We start from the raw sequence: 24,487 nt of genomic DNA, 5'->3' as shown, positions 1-24,487 counted from the left end.
CCAGCTCACCATACAGTTTCTGTCTACCAAATTTCACTTGCAAAGGTTTAGTTATCACATTTTGGTTATCACATATTGGGCTATTGGATAAAACATCTTACCCAAGATATCTTGCAGGTGGAATCAAGCACACAACCACATGATTGTGGAAGGAAATTCTTGACCACACAGGTATTCTGGCACCTGTCTTTCTGTCTGTCTGTCTCTGTATATATCACCATCATCATTTAATGTCTTACCTCTATGCGGGCATGGGTAGGGCTGTTTCACAGGAGCTGGCAAGTCAGAAGATAGTTATGAGTTTTACAGTCTGTCTTGGAATGGTTTCTATGGCTGGATACCCTTCCTAATTTCAACCAATTTATACTGTACTGGGTGCATTTTACATAGTGCGAGCACCAATGAGGCTACCAATTGCAAAACAGAGACACCTCAGCTAAGCAGGGATAGTATCAAGGCAGGTGGCTTTGTGTCAGGTGGGTGGGAGAAGTTAGAGCATGAATAGAGGGACAGAAATAGGTGTCTAGCTGTAGAGGGGAGCCATAGCTATCCCTATTGGAAAGAGAGAGAAATGGGAGGGAGAGAGAGAGAGAAACTCCTATATTGGTAAGAGAATTTCTATATAGTTGTTGATCTGTGCAGTAAATAAATGCTTTGTGGTTACACTAAAAAGGAAAAAAAAACATATCATAGCAATTATATTTATGTATATCCCAGAGTTTATTTCTACATTTTCTTCCTGTAGTGTATAGACCTCCCTGGTATAAGTGGTAGGATTATTAGAGATAGTATTATGAAACAGCAGTATATGTGCATAGAAAAATGACACTTTCAAGTAGTGTATATGGACAAAAACAAAAACAAAAAAGAAACAGCAGTTCATTTGTTACATATAGGCGTAGGAGTGGCTGTGTGGTAAGTAGCTTGCTTACGAACCACATGGTTCTGGGTTCAGCCCCACTGCGTGGCACCTTGGGCAAGTGTCTGCTACTTATGGCCTCGGGCTGACCAAAGCCTTGTGAGTGGATTTAGTAGACGGAAACTGAAACAAGCCCGTCGTATATATGTATATATGTATGTATGTGTGTGTATATGTTTGTGTGTCTGTGTCTGTGTCTGTCCCCCCAACATCGCTTGACATCTGATGCTGGTGTGTTTACGTCCCCCGTAACTTAGCGGTTCGGCAAAAGAGACCAATAGAATAAGTACTAGGCTTACAAAGAATAAGTCCTGGAGTCAATTTGCTTGACTAAAGGGCGGTGCCCCAGCATGGCCACAGTCAAATAACTGAAACAAGTAAAGAGAGTAATACAAAAATGTCACTATGGAATTAAGTTACCTAAGTTTAACATTCATAAGAGTTTACTTCCATCATCCTCATCTCCATTGTTATCATTTAAAATCCACTTTCCATGCTGGCATGGGTTGGATGGTGTGATATCAGCTGGCAAACCACAAGACTGCAACAAACTCTACTGTTTTCTTTGGCATGGTTTCTATGGTTGGATGCTCTCCCTAATGCCAACCACTTCACCACAGAGTGTACTGGGTACTTTTTACATGGTACCTTTACCAGCAAGGTAACTAAGTAACTTGCAAGACAAATCCCCTCAACTTAGTGGGGAGTAATTTTGTGGACGGTTGCTTTGTTTCAGGTAATGAAAGGTTAGAGTATGATAGAACAACAGACACAGGTATCTGGCAGTAAAGGAGATACATGGCTGCACTACATTATTTACATTTGATGGATATTTGTCCTCATCTTGTTTGTTATTAACACAACGTTTTGGCTGATATACCCTCCAGCCTTCTTCAGGTGTCTTGGGGAAATTTCGAACTTGGGTTCTCATTCCTAAGGTATTTTTCGATGTTATTATTATTATTATTATTATTGAACTCAAAATAATGTGGTTGGGAAGCAAGGTTCTTAACTACACAGTCATATACACACAGACACAGACAGACACACACAGACACAGACACACACGTATTTATGTATCTAATTGCTGTGCATAGCTGTTTGTTTGTAAGTGTATGTCCTAAGAGACAACATCAACCAATTCTGATAAATCAGGTTTAATGATTTTGTTGATCAACAAATAGTATTCCTGGCAACGGAGATATCATTGGATTAAGTTTATATCTAGTTTAGAACAAGCATGAAGAGAAGAGTGCTGGGAAGGCTAGGTGTTGTAAAGTGGATTGGAGGACTGCCAACTTGATTTGAGGACTGTTTAATCAATTAGACCTGTACAGGGTGCACTAATAGACTTTGGTAGATTAGAGAAATGTAAGGTGGACTAAAGCAATGACAGGTGGATTTGTAGATTGGGTAGTAGATTGTGGGGAGTACTGGGTGATTTGTGGACTTTATAGTAAAGAAACTGTGAGATAGATTTTTGGACTGTGTGATGGGTGTAGAGTGACTGTCACTGGGATCACTTGATTCTGTGGTGAGTAGAATTGGATTTATACAGTGTTGGATTGAAAGATAGGTAGACAAATTGCTCTACTTTTGTGTATTGTCCTTCTTGTATTGTATTTTCATCATCATCATCATCATTTAGCGTCCGCTTTCCATACTAGCATGTGTTGGACAGTTCAACTGGGGTCTGGAAAGCCAGAAGGCTGCACCAGGCCCAGTTTGATCTGGCAGTGTTTCTACGGCTGGATGCCCTTCCTAATGCCAATCACTCCGTGAGTGTAGTGGGTGCTTTTTACGTGCCACTGGCACAGGTGCCAGACGGGGCTGGCGAACGGCCACGGTCGGATGATGCTTTTTATGTGCCACCGGCAAGGGGGTCAGGCGAGGCTGGCAACGGTCACAATCAGATGGTGCTTTTTATGTGCCACCGGCACGGAAGCCCAAACTTGTTTAGCATGGTGGTGAAGGAGAAGGATTGTGTGGTGCTAAATTTATTTTGTTTTGGTGAGAAAGGAAGTATTTTATTTGTGACTTTGGAAACCATTGAGCTAATTGACAATCCAGCAGATTAGAGGAGTGCACCTTGACATATTCCTCATAAAGTGTTATGTAGAGGCAAACTTGGATGAAAACTGGAATTCCAGTTGATGCATCTTAATTTCCCACTGAGGAAGTAAAACTGAATCAATTATACACCTTCCAAATTATCTGTCTGCATGAGAGCCAAGAATGGCCAATCTATAATTGAAAATCAGACAACAAACTGAAAGAACCATTGCTTTAAGTTTATCACTGGTTTAGTACCATTTCCTCAATTTGTGATCAAAACACTTAGCCCTCAATGACCCAGTTTACACTGATACTCTTTTGCTTGTTTCGGTCATTTGACTGTGGCCATGCTGGAGCACCACCTTTAGTCGAACAAATCAACCTCAGGACTTATTCTTTGTAAGCCTAGTACTTATTCTATCGGTCTTTTTTGCCGAACCACTAAGTTATGGGAATGTAAACAGACCAGCATTGGTTGTTAAGCGATGTTGGGGGGATAAACACAGACACACAAACACACACACACATATATATACATATATACGACGGGCTTCTTTCAGTTTCTGTCTACCAGATCCACTCACAAGGCTTTGTTCGGCCTGAGGCTATAGTAGGAGACACCTGCCCAAACTGCCACGCAGTGGCACTGAACCCGGAACCATGTGGTTGGTAAGCAAGCTACTCCAGTGCCTGATATAAATAAGTAGTATTAAGTGGAATGACTTACTATCTGTCATAAGCAGTGATGACTCTGAAGTCTTTTGCTGGTTCATAATGTATGAGTTCCATTCCTTGGGTCATGACTGAAACACTAACATGGCAGCTTCACTTCCAGTTCTATCATCATCACCCTAGTATAAACTTCATAGAGAATTGTTTGCTTCTCTATACATCGAAATCAACATCTATGGGATCTTCTGACTATAATTGTTCACATTTCACTCACTAAAAGATCTTTATTCTTCTATATTAATTCCAGAAACTTTCTAACTCTTCAGCTTGTCAAAATAATCAACTGGATTAGATATTGAACTACTCTCACATAGGACTTTAATTTAAATCAGTAGCAGTCAATTTGTTTTGTATCTTTGAGACAATACTTAATGCTGTATATCTGGCTCATTCAACTTTCAGTAACAGGGGCCAGATATTTTAGGATGTTATTTAAAATAGATATTACCAAAAATTTTCTTGTATTATGTATTGTATTAATCTTTGGTCTCTTCTTATAAATGTTCATAGTAACAAGGTTAGTCAGCTTGCAGAACTGTTAGAGTGACAGAAAAAGTACTATGCAGTCTCTTTTCTGACTCATTACATTCTGAGTTCAAATTCTATCAAGGTTGACTTTGCCTTTCATCTTTACAGAGTTGATAAAAAAAATGTACAATTTGAGTGTTGGGGTTGATAATTGGTAGTCTTGTTCCAAAGTTTGAAACCATTATTGTTCATAGCAACATGTAGTGTTGTTGTTGTTATTTAACCCCAGGTCAAGTCTGATCAAGCAGATTTATGCCATGAGGCATTTCATAGGTAATATATCAAGGACTACATTGACCAGTGTAACTTTCTGTATGGTGCTAGGAAATAATTTGAGGGAGATTTGGTAGTTATTTCAAGTAATCAAGTGATTCTTTAGGGGCCTTCTAAATGTCACTAGCAACAAATTATGAACTACTAAAACCATACATTATTTACATTTGATGGATATTTGTCCTCATCTTGTTTGTTGTCAACACGTTTTGGATGATATGCCCTCCAGATTTATAAGCCCTAAAATTCACTCTGTAATTGTCTGCGGGCATATGGCGTAATGGTTAAGAGTGTGGGCTACTAACCCCAAGATTCTGAGTTCGATTCCAGACAGTGACCTGAACAGCAACAACATTGAAAAATACCCTAGGAATGAGAACCCAGGTTCGAAATTTCCCCAAGAAAGGCTGGAGAGTATATCAGCTGAAACGTTGTGTTAACAACAAACAAGATGAGGACAAATATATGTCAAATGTAAATAATGTACATAATTCCTCATTTCTTAAATATAGAACTGTATTACTAATATCATATACAAGGAGCTACTGGCTCTTTTGAGTAGTTCAGTGACTAATTTAATTAAGAGAGATATAATAAGTTAAAATAAGAGGTAAATTTAAGTATATTCCACCACTTGATTCCTATCCATACATAAGAGACCCATATGGAATTATTTTGTCTTGAAAACGTCTATCTCAGCTTAATTTTTTCTTTGACAGCATCTTTTCCAAAACATCAGCTAAGATATCTTTCTAAATACCACTTTAAAACCTATTTTGCTTCCAGTTTTAGATTGCATGGAATTAGCAAAATTTTCCACCTCACCATCTCATGCATCAGTCAGCAAATATGTTAAGATTCTATTCCTGCCAACCTTGGTAAGGCGATCTAATTTACAGGTGTTTTTTTCCATTAATTTCAAGCAGTGACTTCAAGGATTTATATCCTGTACTGCTAAACACTTCAATATTTTTCTCACTAAAAGAATCTATTCCAATCTATGGAAACATATAACTCTAACTTATTCCCACAAAGGGCAACCTCTCAAATGCTAGCAACTTCCTATATCTCAAAGACAATAGAAACAGTCACAAACAAAATCCTCTTTCACCACCTTTTGTCTGTCTTTTACTTGGTGACCATTAGCAGAGTTTCTTTAGAACCAGTTCTACAGGAGATATGCCCTCCTACCTCACAACTCACTGAGAACTCTTGAGAACTTTGGTGATAGCATTGTTGTTATTGACATCAGTAAAGCCTTCAACTGTGTGTGGCATAAGGATCCCTTAGTTAAATTGTCAATAGCTTATTTAAATCAGACTACATCATTGCTGAATGTACTGATAGGGCTGTCTTTCCAATTGGAATTATATCAACTCTGGTGTACTTCTACTTTTGATTATGTCTCCCACGTAAGTTTGTTTATAATTGGATTGGTCTGCTAGAAAGGCCTGTGACTTTGGCCTTTGCAGCTCTCCTAGATCAAAGAGATTGATGTTGTCAATGGTCTTGAACCATTGGAAGTTAACAGATGCATGAAAAAATTAGAAAGGAAGGAATTAAAAATGAAGAATAAAGGATTTAGTAGTTAGTAAGGGGCTTGAAGATGGTGGACACAATATGGGTAGTGATAGGGGTGGTGTCAATGAAATAAGTACCAGTTGAAAACACTGGGTCGATGTAATCTCCACTAGCCCACTGTCCCAAAATTTCAGGCTTTGTGCCGATAACAAAAAAGGATGAATTTCTAGAGAAAATGAATGTTATTTTTGCCACCAGTATGCAAAATTGCATCAGTGTAGATAAATTGAAAAGATTCTACACTATGAAAAAATTTAAAAAGAACCCTTACGAATTAAATGACAACAGTAAATGGGCAGATTTATTTCATCTTTGCTGGTAGTTAATTAATAAGACTTGCTTTTCTATTTCTCTTTTAGCTTCATGTTTTAATTTTTGCATTAAATTCAATCCTTTTGAGTTTGTGACGTACACGAGATCGGATACAGAAGAAAATATTGGCGCACTTCGTATTTATTTTTTTTATTTATCTAGTTTCAGCTCACTAGCTGTGGCACCGCCATTTATGGGATGATAAAAACAATAACATTTAAAAGTTTTTAATTTAAAAAAAAAAAACGTCAAGAAAACGGCAAATAGAATAAAGTCAGAAAGAATCTAGTGTGCCAAAAGTCATAAATTCCTGGTTGTGTGTTTTAAGCATCATAGATTCTTTATATATATATATATAGGGAGAATTCACAAAAAAAAAAACAAAAGACAAAGACATGTGGTGTAGATAACAAATAGATGTATTAGTATAACACTCGGGAAGTGAAAAAGTCTTTAACGTTTCGAACCTATGCTCTTCTACAGAAAGAAACAAGGAGAGAAAATAAAGAATGTGTAGTGGCTAGTGATCTATCAAGGCAAATACAGTATTATATACAGTATATATATATATATATATATATATATATATATATATATATATATATATATATACACTATAAATATATATACTGTATTATATACAATATATATATACTGTATCATATACACTATATATATATATACTGTATTATATACACTATATATACATATACTGTATTATATACACTATATATATATATATATATTATATATATATATATATACACTGTATTATATACACTATATATATATATATATATATATAATCAGTCTCTTTTAATGTTACAAAATTTCTAGAAACTTTCTGAATCGAAAAGGTTACACATACTTTTGTGCATCTGCTCTGCATTTGGTCTGCTTATTTTCTGTTTCAAAAAAAAAAAAAAAGAAAAGAAATATTTCAGACAGTGAACTCTAGAAGATACCTAATAATGAAAGGCATTTATTTTTAATGAAAATAATTTGTTATTGAGTAAAGTGAAAGCAATAAAGATAAAAAAAAAATATTGCAACTGAATACCAGGTATTTTTGCCAAGTTTTGAATAGTTCGTAAAATAGTTTTAATGCAATAGTTTCTTTTTTTTTTTCACTACTTCTTTATAATCCAGAAAAATGATGATATATGATAGTAATGTTTAAATCTTGTCGGGCTGGCTAGATGGGTCTTAATTAATTGGTTAAAAACAACTTCGAACGTTGGTTAATTAACGTTTATTTTTACACAAGTATCTCGCAATATCTACGTAGTTACGTAGTTGCTTGCCAATTGAGTATTGTACCAGAATTAGAAAGTAGTTCGTAGTTACATTATTAACAGGAATGAAATGCTTCGTATGAGAGTCGTGAGAATACTTTGTTCTTTATAGTCGACGATTCCTTTAACCTAGGATTGAAAAACAAGAAACTTGTCTATTATGGACTTTTTATCTGTGCAACCTACTTGTGTCTCTAGTATTATTTATGTGGTGAGAAATGAGGATATTGTGTCTATGGTACACACTTGGAGAAGTGCATTGTGGACGAAGAGATTCCTTTAAACATTGGTCGAGCAGGGACCAAGAATACTGTATTTGTTTATCTTCTCTGGAACTTTCTTTACCCTCTTGATTCTTTATTAGGCATTCATGGCCCAAACACAGATGGGGACGATACAAGGAGAGACAAGACAGTACAAGTGGAAACATAAAACATATAACGATGAATGAAAAATATGACAAATGTACAAAATGAAGATGGACGTCCTTGTTTGCACCTCACCCTCAAGCAATTGCGTTTACTGTTCTTTACAATTAATTATTAGTCTGTAACCCATGTTATCATAACCAAGTCTATATTTTCATATCTTACCACTGGGGAAAGATATTTATACTTCACCCTCTCTGGCGTAATCCAAATAGTATTTCCATGATATTTTTTCAAAAATTTAAACTTCATTACGTCTCCTAAGATACATCCACGTAACGTTACTTTTATTACATTTTTCATTCTATATATAGTTCTCTCAATCGCTTCATTTGGTTTGTATAGTAGCACATATTCTTCCTTCCAATCCGTGGTCTGCTCTTTCTTCTTTTCCTGCACGCCGGGAGTCTCCTTGTTGCTTTGCTGTGATGCGTCGCTTTCTATCTTTGCTATTTTTGGGGTCTTTTTCCTCTTCTTTTTGGAAGTTTTCGGGGACGAGACACCCTTACCTCTCTTTCTGGTGACTTGGGTGAACTCTCCCCCATTCTCTGTTGGTTCTACTTCACTTTTCTCTCCCGTCCCTGCTACATCTTCGTTCTCCGACGGCATTTCTTCCTCGTTGCTCGGTTCAGTTGTGCTTTGGGGCACCACTTTTTCATGTGCCTCTTCTGTCCACATCCATAGCAAGTGAGGGGGTCTCCCCTCCACTGTCACGTTTAGTTTTCTCTCATCTGGGGGTTCAATTACCTATGGAATCTCGTTCATATCGGCCAGAGTTATCTGAACTAACAACTCTAGGCCGTATCCCCATTAGTTTAGTTTCTGCGTTCTTGTAGCTGATACAATACTGGGTTCTTTTTTTGTAGTGGATAGAACTGACGCCGCTATCCACTCTTCCTTCATTTCCGGAGGAATCCTGCCAACCCTTACTCTGGCTATTCTTCTAACCAAGTAAGTTGGCAGGAGCCTCCATTTCCCCATTTCTAATAGGTACGGCAGAGTTCTTTATTGCTTCTTCTGTGGAGACGAATCTCACCTCCACTGTACAGAATTTCTTCCCACGAGTGTAAAAAGTTATTTTGTTCTTAATACACTCCAGTCACTTTTCGATATCCTCCTCTTTCGCTACTTCTATTTTTCTTTCTTTCCTGTTGAGTGTCCTGTAAATAACCGTTTTCTTTTCCACTTCTACTAAAAAATCTTCTGGAGGGGTCAGCCTTACTTTGCCTCCATCCTTTTAGGTAAACTTCTTACATTTTCGCAGTTTATCAATAGGTATAATTACCTTTCGTAATTCGAACTTCGTTTCGTTTGTTCCATTCATTTTCCCAGCTACTGCTGCGTAGCTACCACTTTTTTCCGTGCATCTCCGCCTCTATCTCTCATTCGGAAAGAGAAACAACAAAAACACAAGCTTGCTTAACAAGCCATGTGTTTAAATTACGTAAAAAAAATTGCCAAAAATTCAACAAATTAACAACTCTTATACACAACAGTTCAAAAACAGTTAAAAAATCAACACCAACCCGGGCCGAAGCCGCAATTCCTACAAGAAAAACAAGGAACTTTCTCTAACCTCCTTTTCTTTATTTGACACCCAGGCTTTAACATAGAGGAGACAACACAAGGACAGACAGAACACCACAGTGGGGAGAAAAACCATAAAACGAATGAAAAATGTATAATAAAATCGATGATGATAAAATGGCTGCATTGAGCCCCACTCTCAAGCAGTACCATTTAACTGTTAATTTATACAATTTTTGGCAGTTTTTCTTTTGTTTTCCTTTTTGCATCTTTTTTCCCCATTTTTGAAAAAGTCTATTTCCTTCTCTTTTCCCCTTTCTTTTTGTTTTCTTTTTTTCCTTTTTAAAGGACACCTCTATTACCATTCATTAAAGGTATTAACTTCACGTATTTAACTACTTTTGATAGTTCCTCAAATTCAGTTTCTTCTCCCAAAGGGTTCACATCATCTTTAAATAGTTCTTTTAACCTTTTATACCTCTCCTTGACAATCATCACTCCCTTTATGTGTTCCGGGTAACGTTCAGCTGGTAATTTAAATCCTTATAGCACCTTTGAATTTCGTTATTTTTCGCTCTATGGCGGTACTTTTCACATATGTTACTACATGCCACTTTTTCTTATTAGTATTTACTTGTTTACGCTCCGGATCTGGGCTGTCCAGGCTATTCATTTCCCTTGGTTCCTCCGTCTGTACATAACCATAATCGTCCACGATTATATCTTGCACTCTGTGTTGCGATACTTCTGTTAGTTTATCTGAACAGTTCCTCTGTACCTCCTCTACCTCCTTCATTCGTTTTTGGTTCTCTGTCGGAGAGATCACCCACTCTTTCGCTTATTTACGACAGTAAGCGTCTCCTCTTTGTTTTCCTTTATTTCCGGCCCCTCCTCTTCGGCGGGCTGTTCTTCGCGTTGTTGTTCCTCTACTTTACTTTCTTGCTGAAGGCACCTTGCTCTCATGTTCCCTTTTTGTTTACATAGAAAACATGTTGGAAGTCTTCCCTCCACCACCACTCTTAGCGTAATGTCTTCTAGTAGAAAAATATTTTCTCGGCGTATGGCAATGTCTTGTTTGGGTAAACAATGGTAATTTTCACACGTGGACGTCCAACCCTGAAACCAATTATAATTTAGGACCATAAAAGCGCCGCCCATTGATCGTTTTGAATTTAGGGCTGTAAAATCAAGGACTATCCCTCTAAAGAGAAATCCCTGTATTGATTTCGATTCCCTTTGCTCCATGATTGCTCATCTATATAAATTTGTCCTTCAAATGTGTACTTATATGCTGCAGCCCCTGCCTTAGCATAATCCGGTACTACGACAACCTTATGTCTCTGAACTAATTACATACCACCTAGATTACCCATTGCACCGCGTCTCTTACAAGTCGCTGTCCCGTCCGTGAAACGATTATAGTTTTCTTCTACCCACGTTATTACCAAGACAACTGCGGGATCTTTTGGCTGCTAATTTTCAATCTCTTCAATTCCTGCTCGAATTTATTTAAAATTCGGTGTAATAATATAGTTTTATATGCAAATCATTGCTTTGAAATTCATTTTCGCAATAAGTCAATAAATAAAGAGTTATTAGCTTTTAAAGTTTGCAAAATTTTGGTAATTTTAGCCATTCGTAAGCCACAGACACATTCATGCTTGTTTCTATAGTATCATACCACAAAGCATGAGAACTTTTTTGTCTGCGAGAAACCATGTGTTGACAAATATATTCCACTCATTGAAGTGGTCGTCAGATTTGCTAAAAATAACGGCCAAATAGGCCTTAAATCACGCACCAAAAAAGTTTTTGTTTTATTTTTGGATAACCGCATGAATTCCTGCGTGTAGAATACCAATTCGCAAAAATTTTCTGAAAATTCCAAGAAATACAAAGTTATGCGTAATGGCGTGCATAAAGCAGAATTTCATTGTTTTTCAGTTGACAACTCGTGCTGACACGCACACAGTGAAAATTTCCAAAGGGAGGAAATTATAAAACTTTAAACTATAACATCTTGAAAAAGTTTTTTCTGGAAAAAGTGAAAAAGTGTTTCCTGAGATTCAGTTTAAAAAACTACATTAATGTACCAAATCTTAAAATTTTGAATAAACTCTGAATTTTCGAAAATTGGCAACCAAGCTGAAAAGATCCCAGCCGCCATCAAGCAGATCTATGATCATAATCATGCAAACCCTGAGTATTCCATCTGTTGGTAGACATATCAGTGACTACATTATCCATGCACCTTCTTTAAGATAGTGGGTTATGATTTGAAAGGGATTTAGCTACTACTTCTGTAAGTCGAGTGATAGCATAGACACGCCGTCTCTTGTTGCTTTTGAGACATCAGTTAATTTCTGGAAGCTCAAACTGAATACCAATGCATTGGTGTCATTAATCTGACAGAACTTTCACTTTGTCCTTCTTTCAAGTTTACTCTGTGGCGTGTTATGAAATAGTCATAATTCGTATTCATAACATATCAATACCTCACCATATTGAAAAAAGAGAACACATTACATGAAGATAATCTTAGAAACTACTAAAAGGACGAGATGTGCACGAGTAGAATGTTTTTTGTTCGTAGATCTGTTAGATTAGGCTTGATCTTGGGGCCAGGCCCATCGCCAAACTTTGGTGTCTGAGGGTGTTTAGGATATTCTGGGTGGGCACTAATTTGTAATAATGCTGAAGTGGAATTTCTAAATAAGTGTATCACTGTAAATCTAAGGGTGCATTGAATAGTGAGGGGGGCAGTGCCGTCCAGTGCACCCCCTTAGCGAAGGGCTAAAACAACCACCAGTTAAATTTCTCTCGACTCACACCACCACTCATGGTTGTTATAGAGAAGTCCACATGGTTCTAGGGGTAGTGAAACGGCAGATCCTTTGTGTTTTGTGCCTGTGTCCAACCGAGGTTAGTGACAGCTAAAGTGTGTGCCAACCAGGGCATCCTTTACGTTTGCGGCTTCCGCCCCGGGACAGCACAAGCCTATACAGGCTTATACGCCAAATCCAAAACTGTCCCTCCCCATAAAAGGGTGACCCGAAAACGAAATTTTTTTCCCATGAGAGTTCTGGACCCCAATTATAAATTCATTTGCATACAGCCAATCAGAGCTCATCTATCAAATTAATTTATGAGCGCATAACAAGTGATGGGCGATAGGATAAGGTAACTTGGGTAAGGAATGATCATGTTTCTTTTCTCTTTTAATAATACTTGAACATATATGAAGGGTATTTTTAAGTTAGTTCGAATTAATTGTAGGACTGGTTAAGTAAAATCCATTTAACCATTAAAAGTGTAGCTACTTAAAGGGAAACTAAACTCGTGAAATTTCACTGTTCTAACCTAAACAAATATTTTTTTTAATATTTCAAAAGAGAAATTAGCAAAATTGGGCAAAAAAATTAAGGAAACTAGACTCATTTACATTTTTATAGTAAATTATGCAAATTGGCAACACTGATGACACCATGGGTTAGCTCTCCTTGAGAATTACACATTTCTAACCCCCATACGTGGAGGCACATGGCCTAGTGGTTAGAGCAGCGGACTCGCAGTCGAGGGATCGCGGGTTCGAATCTCAGACCGGGCGATGTGTGTGTTTATGAGCGAAACACCTAAGCTCCACTCGGCTCCGGCAGAAGGTAATGGCGAACTTCTGCTGACTCTTTCGCCACAACTTTCTCTCACTCTTTCCTCCTGCATCTTGCAGCTTAGCTCACTTGCGACGGACCGGCATCCCGTCCAGGTGGGGAACCTATACGCCAAGGAAACAGGGAAACCGACCCTTATGAGCCAGGCGTGGCTCGAGAAGTAACAAACAAACAACAACCCCACATAGACAAAATATGTTGTGTAGAAAGCAATTCCTCAGAACACACTCTGATTGACCCATTGAGGACCAGTCAGGAAAATACTCTGGTTGAGTTCAGTGGAAAATTGTGCGTTATAGCAAAATCTAACTGTTCTAAACGAGTTAATAGGGGGTGACAAATGTGAAATTTAGTTTATATAGGGAATGGAGAGCTGCTCGCAGATGATGCCATAAGTGTTGCCAATTTGCGTAATTTACTAGACAAAGATTCGCATGGCAATCGGAGGTCGCTATTTTGAATGCTCACCTTTGTTAACTTGATAACAAGGTCAAAGTGAACTCTGATTGGCTGTATGCAAATGAGTTCAATACTGGGATTCGGAACTCTCGTAGGAAAAAAATTTCGCGACCTGGAGTGGACTGCCTTTCCCTCACGCCTATCCCTAGCTACGCTAGAGACCAAAGTACTTCCACATTACTATAATGAGTGCCTGAAATTTTGGTACAAGGCCAGTAGTTTTTAGGGGAAGGGAGCATGTTGACTGTATCGACCCTACTGTTTAACTGGTAATTATTGTTTCGACTTCAAAAGGCTAAGATGACCTCAATGGCATTTGAAGAATTTCTACTATCAGCATAAGGATTGAAATTTTTAGGGGAGGGGGACAATCAATTAGATCGACCCTCGTACTCAACGGGCACTTTTTTTATATCGTCCCCGAAAGGATGAAAGACAAAGTCTACCTTGGCGGAATTTGAACTCAGAACGTAAAGACAGACGAAATACCGCAAAGCATTTCTCCCGGTGTGCTAACGTTTCTGCCAGTTCGCCGCTTTGTTACTGCCTTCAATAATCTTTTCTACTTTAGGCACAAGGCCCGAAATTTTTGGGGAGGGTGACAGTCGATTAGATCGACCCCAGTACACAACTGTTACTTAATTTATCGACCCCGAAAGAATGAAAGGCAAAGTCGACCGCGGCGGAATTTGAACTCAGAACGTAAGGACGGACGAAATGCCGCTAAGCATTTTGCCCGACGTGCTAACGATTTTGTTCGCTTGCGCCTTATTACTGCCTTCCATAATGCAATGAGTATTTCCAGGCACCTGCATTATAATTAATTGCTACAGGTTACACTATGTTGATGCCAGCGATGCAGCAACAGATAGTCATAATAGAATGCATGTGGAGCAGGATTAAATAAATATATCGCACCATTCGTGGAACATCTACAGAAATTCCGAAATTTTTTGAAATTCGACGTTTCTGTGCTATAATTTGGTTTTCTGATTACATCATTTTTTGCTTTCATATAAAATATTAATAAATCGTTCTAACTTTATATGTGTAAATAAATCCTAATAATTTTAGCTTCATAATAAATCACTCGCAGTGACATTTAATGTATGTCTTGCTTGGGGCATCCATGGAGCTTATCGTTCCTCGCCCCCTGTACAGGTTTATCCGACAGACCTGAAAGAGCCGTTCCCATCGCCACTCCCATCCTCTGTTAGATACGTTACTAATCACTCGGAACTTTCGCAATAAATCATCCCAATTTCAGTTTCTGATGTTCCAACACATGGTTGCCATGTAGAGTCTTCTATATCCACGAAAAAGACAGGATGGCCACAGTTAGAATGCATTTGTTTGTCTACTGGAAGTCAGAGTTGACATGATGTCGGAACATGGAGTGTGTTAATTACGACATACTGACATAGTCGTTTTAGCTGCTTTTCCCTACTCAATAAATTTTTTAAACTTATTGCTGCTATCAGCATATCTCGAAACACCGAAAAAGAAAATGAAATGGGAGGAAAAAGTCAACAGTTTAGCCACGAGATTTGGTCAATCAAAACCTAAACACCATTTGACGAAATAGAAAAGACTATCAAATATGGCTGCTAGTTCTGCTACCGTTGATCTTCGTGAAATTCTTTTCGAACGCTATTATAATGTTATGTTGTCATTATGAAAAGACGTTGTGTATCTAAAGTAAACAAACCAAAAGAAAATTTCCTATTGGAAAGTTAAAGAAGGATAAAAATAGGCTTCGAAATCAAAACTGTATTTTCAATAGTCTTCTGGTTAATGTTGTTATGGATGTTGATACAGAAAAAACTGAGTGGGAAGTATGTCTTCATATTCGATAATTTTTCCTTTTTTTTTTTCTTATATAAATTTTTACATTTATAGTGAATTGATCCGCCTCCACAATTTATTGGAGAAAACATTTGTTCTGTTAGAGTCTACTGTCTTCAATGAGTTTTATTCTTCGAAACATTGGGACAATAAAACTCAATGAATAAAAGACTTACTTTGCTAAGGATTGCATTAAAAAAAAAACCCCAACTTTTTCCCACGATCTGTATTGATATAACACAGCCTTTGACTTTACTACAGTAATTTTACTTCTGCGATGGCGAGGTTACACCAGTTTCGCTCTTATGGAACACCTTACTTTTGATATATTTTCTCTCAGGGTCTGAATTTCTTTTTAGTTTCATTTCTCTCAACCAGCTCCCGTTTGTTTGCTTTCATTTTTTTGTTTTTTTTTTAATGGAACGTCATCGGGATCGAGATGTTTCCAATCTGAGTCACAGATTTTTTAATTAATTTTTTTTTTAACTAAACAGTTTGAAACTTCGGATACTGGTTGAATGTGTCACGTGGAACACGGTTTACTCTTAACGTTTTTGACAAAATTTTGTATTTTAGAAGTTATTTAGTGTTAAACTTGTATTTGGGTATTCAGCTGAAGAAAGTTATTGCTGTTTGCGAAAGTAATGGAAGAGCAACAATATCCGGGTCATCTGTTTTGGACGCTGCATACATATACAGTATGTACATAAACACAGACACATGTGTACGTACACACACACACATGCTACTTTTAGAACGTTGAGGAAAGGGAAGGGAAGGGAGATGGGTGTGAGGAATACATAGCTTTAGGGAGGGGGATTGTGAAGTTGACGACAGTTCATGCTGTCCTTCACACACACATACATTCATATGTAATGCTGATAAAACCCAGATTGGAAGTAAGGAAAAGGAGAGGGTTTTAATAAATTAATATGCAGTGGTAGGGGTTTCGTAAGTTGGTGGACGTAAGGGATGTAGACGTAAGGGTGTGTACCCTTTGTTTTTTTTTGTTTTGTTTTTTTTTGTTTTGTTTTTTTTTTACAGAATACCCCATTTTCGAGTACGTAGATTCTGAGTCTGCAAAAAAAAAAACGAAAACAAAAAAAAAAAACGGCAATTTAAAATTTTAATTACCCCCATCCCACCCCAAATTCTTTAATTTTCACTTTTTCAGAATTTTTTTTTTCAAAATGCAAAGATTATCTCCGTATTTGGATCTTTTCACTTTGACCGGCAGATTTTTAAAATAATTTCTTTATAACTAAACACTTTTAAACTTCGTATAATGGTAGTGTGTTACACAAAACATATTTTTCTCTTGGCTTTCTTGAGAAAATTCTGTAGTTTGTAAGCTATTTGTTGTTTAATTTCTTGCATTTCGGCAATTTCAACCAATCAATGACGTCTATTGAGGTGAATACAATATCTGCCGTGTTTTGCCAACAACATTTTCTGGCGGTGTCATATGAATTTGTCACTGTTATTTATGACATATTTCATATCAGTTACGTTCGTATGAATAAAAGATTATCGTAATTAAACTTTTATTAATAAACGCATATTCTAAGTTCACAACATATGCAGTTTTAATTTCCCTCTCTGTTGCACAGATACATTACATATTATATATTCGTTTAAGAAACAGATTGGGTTTATTTATATTTCTGAAGTAATGTGTGGTGCTTTTATGTTGCTCTGCATGGGCACTTTTACATGGTCCCACACAGGTACTTCTACATAGCTCTGCATGGATGCTTTTAGTTGGTACTGCACCCCTATCATCTTCTAGCAGATGACGGGATCACCATGCTGAACAGTCTATTTGTGACCATCTTCTGTGGTAAACACCCGACTGCTTGAGATAGATTCTTTATTATGATTATACAATCAATACACAGATGGGACATTACAGGATGAAACAGTTACAAAGATGTTAAGATGAGTTCGAATGAATGTTAAAAATTTAGATATAATTTATATAGATTACTTGATTTTCCGTTATACTTAAAAAAAAAAAATAACATCAGGCGTAGGAGTGGCTGTGTGGTAAGTAGCTTGCTAACCAACCACATGATCCCGGGTTCAGTCCCACTGCGTGGCACCTTGGGCAACTGTCTTCTACTATAGCCTCGGGCTGACCAAAGACTTGTGAGTGGATTTGGTAGACGGAAACTGAAAGAAGCCTGTCGTATACATGTATATATATATATATGTATGTGTGTGTTTGTGTGTCTGCGTTTGTCCTCCCAACATCGCTTGACAACCGATGCTGGTGTGTTTACGTGCCCGTAACTTAGTGGTTCGGCAAAAGAGACTGATAGAATAAGTACTAGGCTTCCAAAGAATAAGTCCTAGGGTCGATTTGCTCGACTAAAGGTGGTGCTCCAGCATGGCCACAGTCAAATGACTGAAATAAGTAAAAGAGTAAAGAGTATCAAACAAGTTCAAATTACATACATGGTAGCCTGGAAGGCCCAGCAACTATCTTTTTCCTTTCATTGATGATTAAGCTGGGTTACTGACATGTACCTTTCTCATCACATCCTTCCAACGTTTCTCATACTATCTCTATGGCAGGGTCTTCCTCTCCAACTCCATCTTGCTCTTCAGATGGTATCTGAAGTAGGTTATCAAACCCTGGCCAGAGATGAAGGACCCTGTCACAAAACCTTCCATTCTAGTTTGCCATACACACTCTTTCAATACTGCCACCGCACAGTGAAAACAAGCCTCACCTTCCTTTGAGAGTCCAGTTGACGGTACCATCTTTATTATCCGACTGCTAGATAGCAGGAATTTGCTCCAGCTTGCAATATATAGAAAACTAAGCAACAGTCAGTCACTGATCTTGCAACAAACGAAGTAACTAGTTAGAAAATCTCAATTTTCATATAAGTTAGTCTGAAAAGGTGGGACAGTGCCTACAACATTTTTAGGCCTGTCTAGATTGATGTAGTTGATGTCTATAGGAACAAAGAAAAAAAATATGAGCAATGAGGAAATTCCAGTAGGTATAATTTCCTGGAAGGAAAGACTGAACCAAGTGCTTAAGGCATTGGTTCTCAACCATTTTTTTCTGTCTATGGACCCATTTGATTATTATTTTAATCTGGTGAGTGAGTCTTCACCAATCAGTTAGACATTCTTTTGCATGTGGTTTAGGATATTTATGTATATATCTATAAACTATCAAGGCTAAAGCATTTCATTCCTAAAAACGGGAAGCCTACACTGTGGGATACAGTTTTGGCAATGTTATACATGTGTGCCATGTAAAAAGCACTGAGTCCGCTCTGCTGGGTGGTTGGTGTTAGGAAAGGTATCCAGCTATAAAAAACCCTGCCAAAATAAACACAGAAGTGTGGTCCAGGCTCATGCTTGGCCAGCTCCTGTCAAACCATCCAACCCATGCCGACATGGAAGGTGGATGTTAAACGATGATGATGTAAGGCCCCCATGAGAAGTCTTCAGAGATTGTAAGTTGTGGTAATTTTAAGGGCCTCAGTTATGTGTTGTTGGTATGTAGAGACGGTATGGTATAAAACTATATTTTTAGGTCCAGCCTCTTACACTTACCCTACAATATCATTCTAAAAATAAACATATCATCAAAATCTTAACACTACAAGTTAAAGCACAATGAATTTAAAACAATGAAAATAAATAAGCATTACATTTGACAGATTAATCTGAATGCTAAAAGATTAAGTGTCTTTGATTATGGAAGCAGTTCCTGTCTGGCGTGAGGTTCAAGGTCGTGTGTAGAAAAGTTCCAGAGTGAAGTGATATGTTGTATGATCTAAACAGAACTGTATGGTTAGGAATAACAACCAGCAGATCATCAATGTCATCATCATCATCATCATCATCATCATCATCGTTTAACGTCTGTTTTCCATGCTAGCATGAGTTGGATGGTATGACCAGGGTCTGGGAAGCCAAGAGGTGGCACCAAGCTCCAGTCTGATCTGGCAGTGTTTCTACGGCTGGATGCCCTTCCTAATGCCAACCACTCCATGAATGTAGTGGGTACTTTTTACGTGCCACCCGCACAGAAGCCAGTCAAGGCGGTGCTGGCATCGGCCATGTACGGATGGTGCTTTTAACATGTCACCGGCACAGGTATCTCAACTACAATTTCCATTTGATGTGTGAGAAAAAATTTGTGGGAGACACACAACTGAATCTTAAAGTATATCAGAAATGACGAATCTAAGTGATAAAAATCTTCATTGACATGTATTGTGATGTAGTGTTCTGACAAGGAAGTTTTGATTCAATAGAGAAGATGGATTGGGTCTGTACGCATGCAACTTAGGCAGAAGGTCCTTATGCCAAACATTGCCAAAGACTTTGCTGGTGTTATTGACAACAATATTGCTTTTACTGAAGTTGTCACCCTAATAATGAGGGTAATAAACTTGTGGCACCCCCAAGCCTGCATGGTGAGTATGGTGATATTTAGATATCCTACAGAATGAGAAACAAGACCTGTCAAATGGCAGATGAACTCAATAAAATCAATGACTGTCCAATTACATGAGATATATATATATGTAACATATCGTATAATTATAAACAGGGCAAATTTTAGCCATTTCTCTGCAGATTGAAAAAAAAAAAATGATGAACAACCTCAAACCATTTTCAAACTTTATTGCGTTCTTATCAGAAGCATCCACATCATTCTGAAAATCTCCAGAGAAATAAGTAGCCAAACTGTTTATGTACTCAACAAATGCAGCAGTTACTCTATGAAGGAGTCCCTAATTTGCATACCGAAAGTGTTTAACACTATAAATATCAGTAGTCTGTCAATGGGGATCTTAGTCCACACAATAACATAAAATATATATGTAACATATGGTATGATTATAAACAGGGCAAATTTTGGCCATTTCTCCATGGACTGAAAAAATGATAAACATATACATACATTTATGTATTTGTTTTGCAAGATTCTTAATGTGAAATTGTGTGTCAAACAGATAGTGTTTTATTTTGAGATGGTCAATTTTTTTTTGATAAATAAACGCACACACTATATATTTTCTTTACATTCATATATGATTAATGATTTGTAGGTATGTGGTATTTTGTTATGCAACCATAATATACCATAAAGTATATTAAATGTTTTTTGTCAGTCAATACCACATTCTACCACATTAGCAGTGGTTATTACATTATTTTATTAAGATTATTTCTACTAATTTTAGCAAAAATCAGTGGTGGCTATAATTTCTATAAAATCATCATCATCATAATCGTTTAACATCCGCTTTCCATGCTGGCATGGGTTGGACGGTTTGACTGAGAACTGGCTAGCCAGAAAGCTGCACCAAGCTCCAATCTGATCTGGCAGAGTTTCTACAGCTGGATGCCCTTCTTAACGCCAACCACTCTGAGAGTGTAGTGGGTGCTTTTATGTGCCACTGGCACGCGGGCCCGTCAGGCAGCACTGGCAATGGCTGTGTTCGAATGGTGTTTCTTATATGTCACCTGCACTGGAGCCAGTCCAGTGGCACTGGCAACAACGTTGCTTGAATGTTGTTTTTCACATGCCACCAGCACAAGTGCCAGTAAGGCAACGCTGGTTATGATCATGCTTGAATGGTGCTTTCTGTAGAAATAACCTTAACAAAATCATTTATTATTGTTCTTATTTTAGTGTCCTTTGTTTGGAAATCTTTTGTTGCACATTCTGTGATCCTCTCAGTGACTCTCCATTCTACATGTATCCTCCCTGAAGGAGTGTGTTTAATTGAAAAAAAAATAGAAAAAATGGCCATCTCGAAATATAACAATATATATATATATATCATCGTGATCACTGTGACCGACCAGGCTATCAGATGTTGTTACACATCGCTGATCACAATGCACTTCGTATTGTTTTAGCCTTCAAATGACGCCAGCCCGCTGGCTAAGCGAGTAGGCCAACAGAAGAAAGAGCGAGAGAAAGTTGTGGCAAAAGAGTATAGCAGGGATTGCCACCACCCCCTGCCAGAGCCTTGTGGATGTTTAGGTGTTTTTGCTCAATAAATTGAATTGAAACCACGATCCTACAACCATGAGTCCGCTGCCCTAACCACTGGGCCATTGCACCTCCACACACACACACATATATATGCATGAGTACATTAATATTTCTCATTTGGTGTCCTGGTGTGCATTTAAATTTAGTCTGTAGTGAGGTGGAAAACTCTAATAGAAAACTTGAGTATGTAGTTCATGTTCATTGAACTTGTGGTAAACCTTTGTACTAACTTTCTGTCAGCCTCTCCAGAAGAGGGATTGGTCCAACATAAGCCTTCACCCCTGAAACAAATCAAATGTTAGCCTTTCATATGTCAAAACCAATGGGAGAATCCACTATAATGTCTTTTATATCTGTTATTTTCAGAATCCCCTAACTGGATCACCAAGACTCCTCAGGGTGTTGCCTTCTCTACCACCATTGCCAAGCACAGTGAAAGAACCTTCCACTTTGTACCAGGTATGTATGTCTTGTTTATTGGTACTATCATTATCACTTATACTCCCATGCCAACCTTCCTTTCCCTCAACAAGGCCCATGTTTCACTGTTGTGCAACATCATGCTTCATACACATCATACAATCAACCTTTCATTACATAAGAAAAGCTTTTTGTTGCTATAGAAGTAATAACTCCCCTTTTCCAACTTCTTCTTCCTCTGAGTGCTATGTGCTCTGACCAACCACACCACTGCTAATTATGGCATCTACATAACAGAAGCTATCTAACTATTTGTAGAGAGCAAACCAAGGAGAGTTTGTTTTGCATATACTCTTGGTACTTATTACCCACAGGGCTCTGGCAAACTCTACTTTCTCTGTTAACCTGTCTGGAAACTCACTACATCTCTTGCATATCCATGGACACACTGACACATATGCACACACGCATACATCTTTAATATATATAACATCTGCATTGTTATAATTTGCTTGAAAGTAATGTTTGAAGCTTATTATTATTGTTTTCAGATTGTTGTAAAGAATGGCACACACCCTCCGATTATGGATGAAGTGTCTTGGACATTGGCATCACCGTTCAAGGAACAGAAATACTCTCGCACTCCTAGTGATTCCATTGCCAATAATTATACACCAACTGCTAAGCAACTCAAATTGCCAAAGCTGATTAAGTCTAAACCAAAGTGTAGGTTTTTAAAGAACTTTTGTATATTTGTTTATTAGCAGAATTAATGTCAATGTTAGTATGTAGTATTATAATTTACCACAATATTTAAAAGTGCTTCACATTGTTGTTATTAATATTAGAACTGCAGTTGAGGCAGTGAGCTGACAGAATTGTTAGCATGCTGAGCAAAAGATGTAGCAGCATTTTGTCCGTCTTTATGTTCTGAGATCAAATCCCACCAAGGCTGATTTTGCCTTTCATCATTTTGGGGTCAATAAAATAAGTACCAGTTGACTGAGAGAGCAATGGTGAGAAAAATGTGTAGCGTGAGACTGTTTGATAAGAGGACTGAGGACTTGATGGGGATGCTGGGGTTGGAGGAATCACTGGAATGGCTGGCAAGAGTGCAGTGGTATGAGCATGTATTGAGGAGGGACAAGGAGCATGTTCTGAAGAGGGTGCTAGAATTTGAAGCAAATGGACAGCGAAAGTGAGGTAGACCAAGGAAAATGTGGAGGGGACAGGTGGAGGAGGAGATTGGGAGGGTTGGCTTGAGAAGGGATGATGCCAAAAACCAGGCAAGATGGTGAGATGGTGTGAAGGCAGTTGCTATGGCATTAACAGGGACAAAACCTGGATTCAACATGATGGTCAATATAATCAGCTTATTCCATCCACTGAACTTGCTGGCCTTGAGCCAAAATTTGAAACCAATATTTGTCATTCTGCCTTATCTACAGAAAATACTTGATATCATTATGACTATAAAGTGGTGAACTGGCAAAGTCTCTATAACAATGGATAGAATTTGAAATCAATATTAGTATCACAGTTTATCATAAACTTTAGTTATATTGCTGGTTGTTATTATTAATAACAGTAACATTGGTATTTATTTCTGGCACAAGGCCAGAAATTTTGTGAAACTGGTACTTATACTGACCCCAGTGATCAATGGGTACTTATTTTGTTGATCCTGAACGGATAAAAGGTAAAGTCGACCTTAGTGAAATTTGAACTCAGTGTAAAGATGGATGAAATGCTTCTAAGCATTTTGCCTGGTGTGCTAACAATTCTGCCATCTTGCCACCTCATTAATAACAGTAATATCAAAATCAACAGAAGGTGGTGAGCTGACAGAATAGTTAGCACATTGGACAAAATGCTTAGTGACATTTCAGCTGTCTTTACATTTTGAATTTAAATTCCGCTGGGGGTCGTCTTTGCCGTCATCCTTTCCAGATCAATAAAATAAGTACCAGTTGAGCAATGGGGCTGATGTAATTGACTTACCCTCTCTACTGAAATTGCTGGCCTTGTACCAAAATTTGAAACTACTGGACAGCAGCAGCAGCAGCAACAACAACAACAGGAGCCGGGCGTTGTGTGTGTTTATTGAGCGAAAACACCTAAAGCTCCACGAGGCTCCGGCAGGGGGTGGGGTGGCGACCCATGTTGTACTCTTTCGCTCCAACTTTCTCTCACTCTTTCTTCTTGTTTCTCGTCCCTGACTTCCTATGCAACCACTGAGCCTGGATGTGCATTCATCCATCCGTCAATGCTCTCGGTGTTGGGGGTTGGCCTGCTCTCTCTTCTGTGGGTCTTATGAATAGCAAAGGACCACGTTTTGGACTTCTCCGAGCTCTGGAATGAAGACCGTTCGCTCAACAGCAACAGCAACAGCAGCAGCAACAACA

At 38.0% G+C, this 24,487-nt stretch overlaps 1 protein-coding gene across 2 annotated transcripts in view; it reads left to right on the top strand.

The window, feature by feature from the left end:
- Positions 1-24,487, top strand: part of LOC115214188 (dynein heavy chain 3, axonemal-like) — a 257,372-nt gene that overhangs the window by 18,342 nt on the left and 214,543 nt on the right. The window contains exons 1-3 of one of the 2 annotated variants that reach the window (XM_036504718.1): positions 15,342-15,612; positions 22,029-22,121; positions 22,634-22,808. In XM_036504718.1, coding sequence (XP_036360611.1) covers positions 15,580-15,612; positions 22,029-22,121; positions 22,634-22,808 — 301 coding nt within the window. In that variant the 5' untranslated portion in view covers positions 15,342-15,579. Of the gene's footprint in view, positions 1-15,341; positions 15,613-22,028; positions 22,122-22,633; positions 22,809-24,487 lie in introns of those variants that run through there. The other variant, XM_029783288.2, reaches the window with a different exon arrangement.

The sequence above is a fragment of the Octopus sinensis genome, linkage group LG7 (assembly GCF_006345805.1).
Source record: "Octopus sinensis linkage group LG7, ASM634580v1, whole genome shotgun sequence".
NCBI lineage: Eukaryota > Metazoa > Mollusca > Cephalopoda > Octopoda > Octopodidae > Octopus > Octopus sinensis.
The sequence above is the reverse complement of the archived record's forward strand: the minus strand, read 5'-3'. Positions and strand labels throughout refer to the sequence as shown.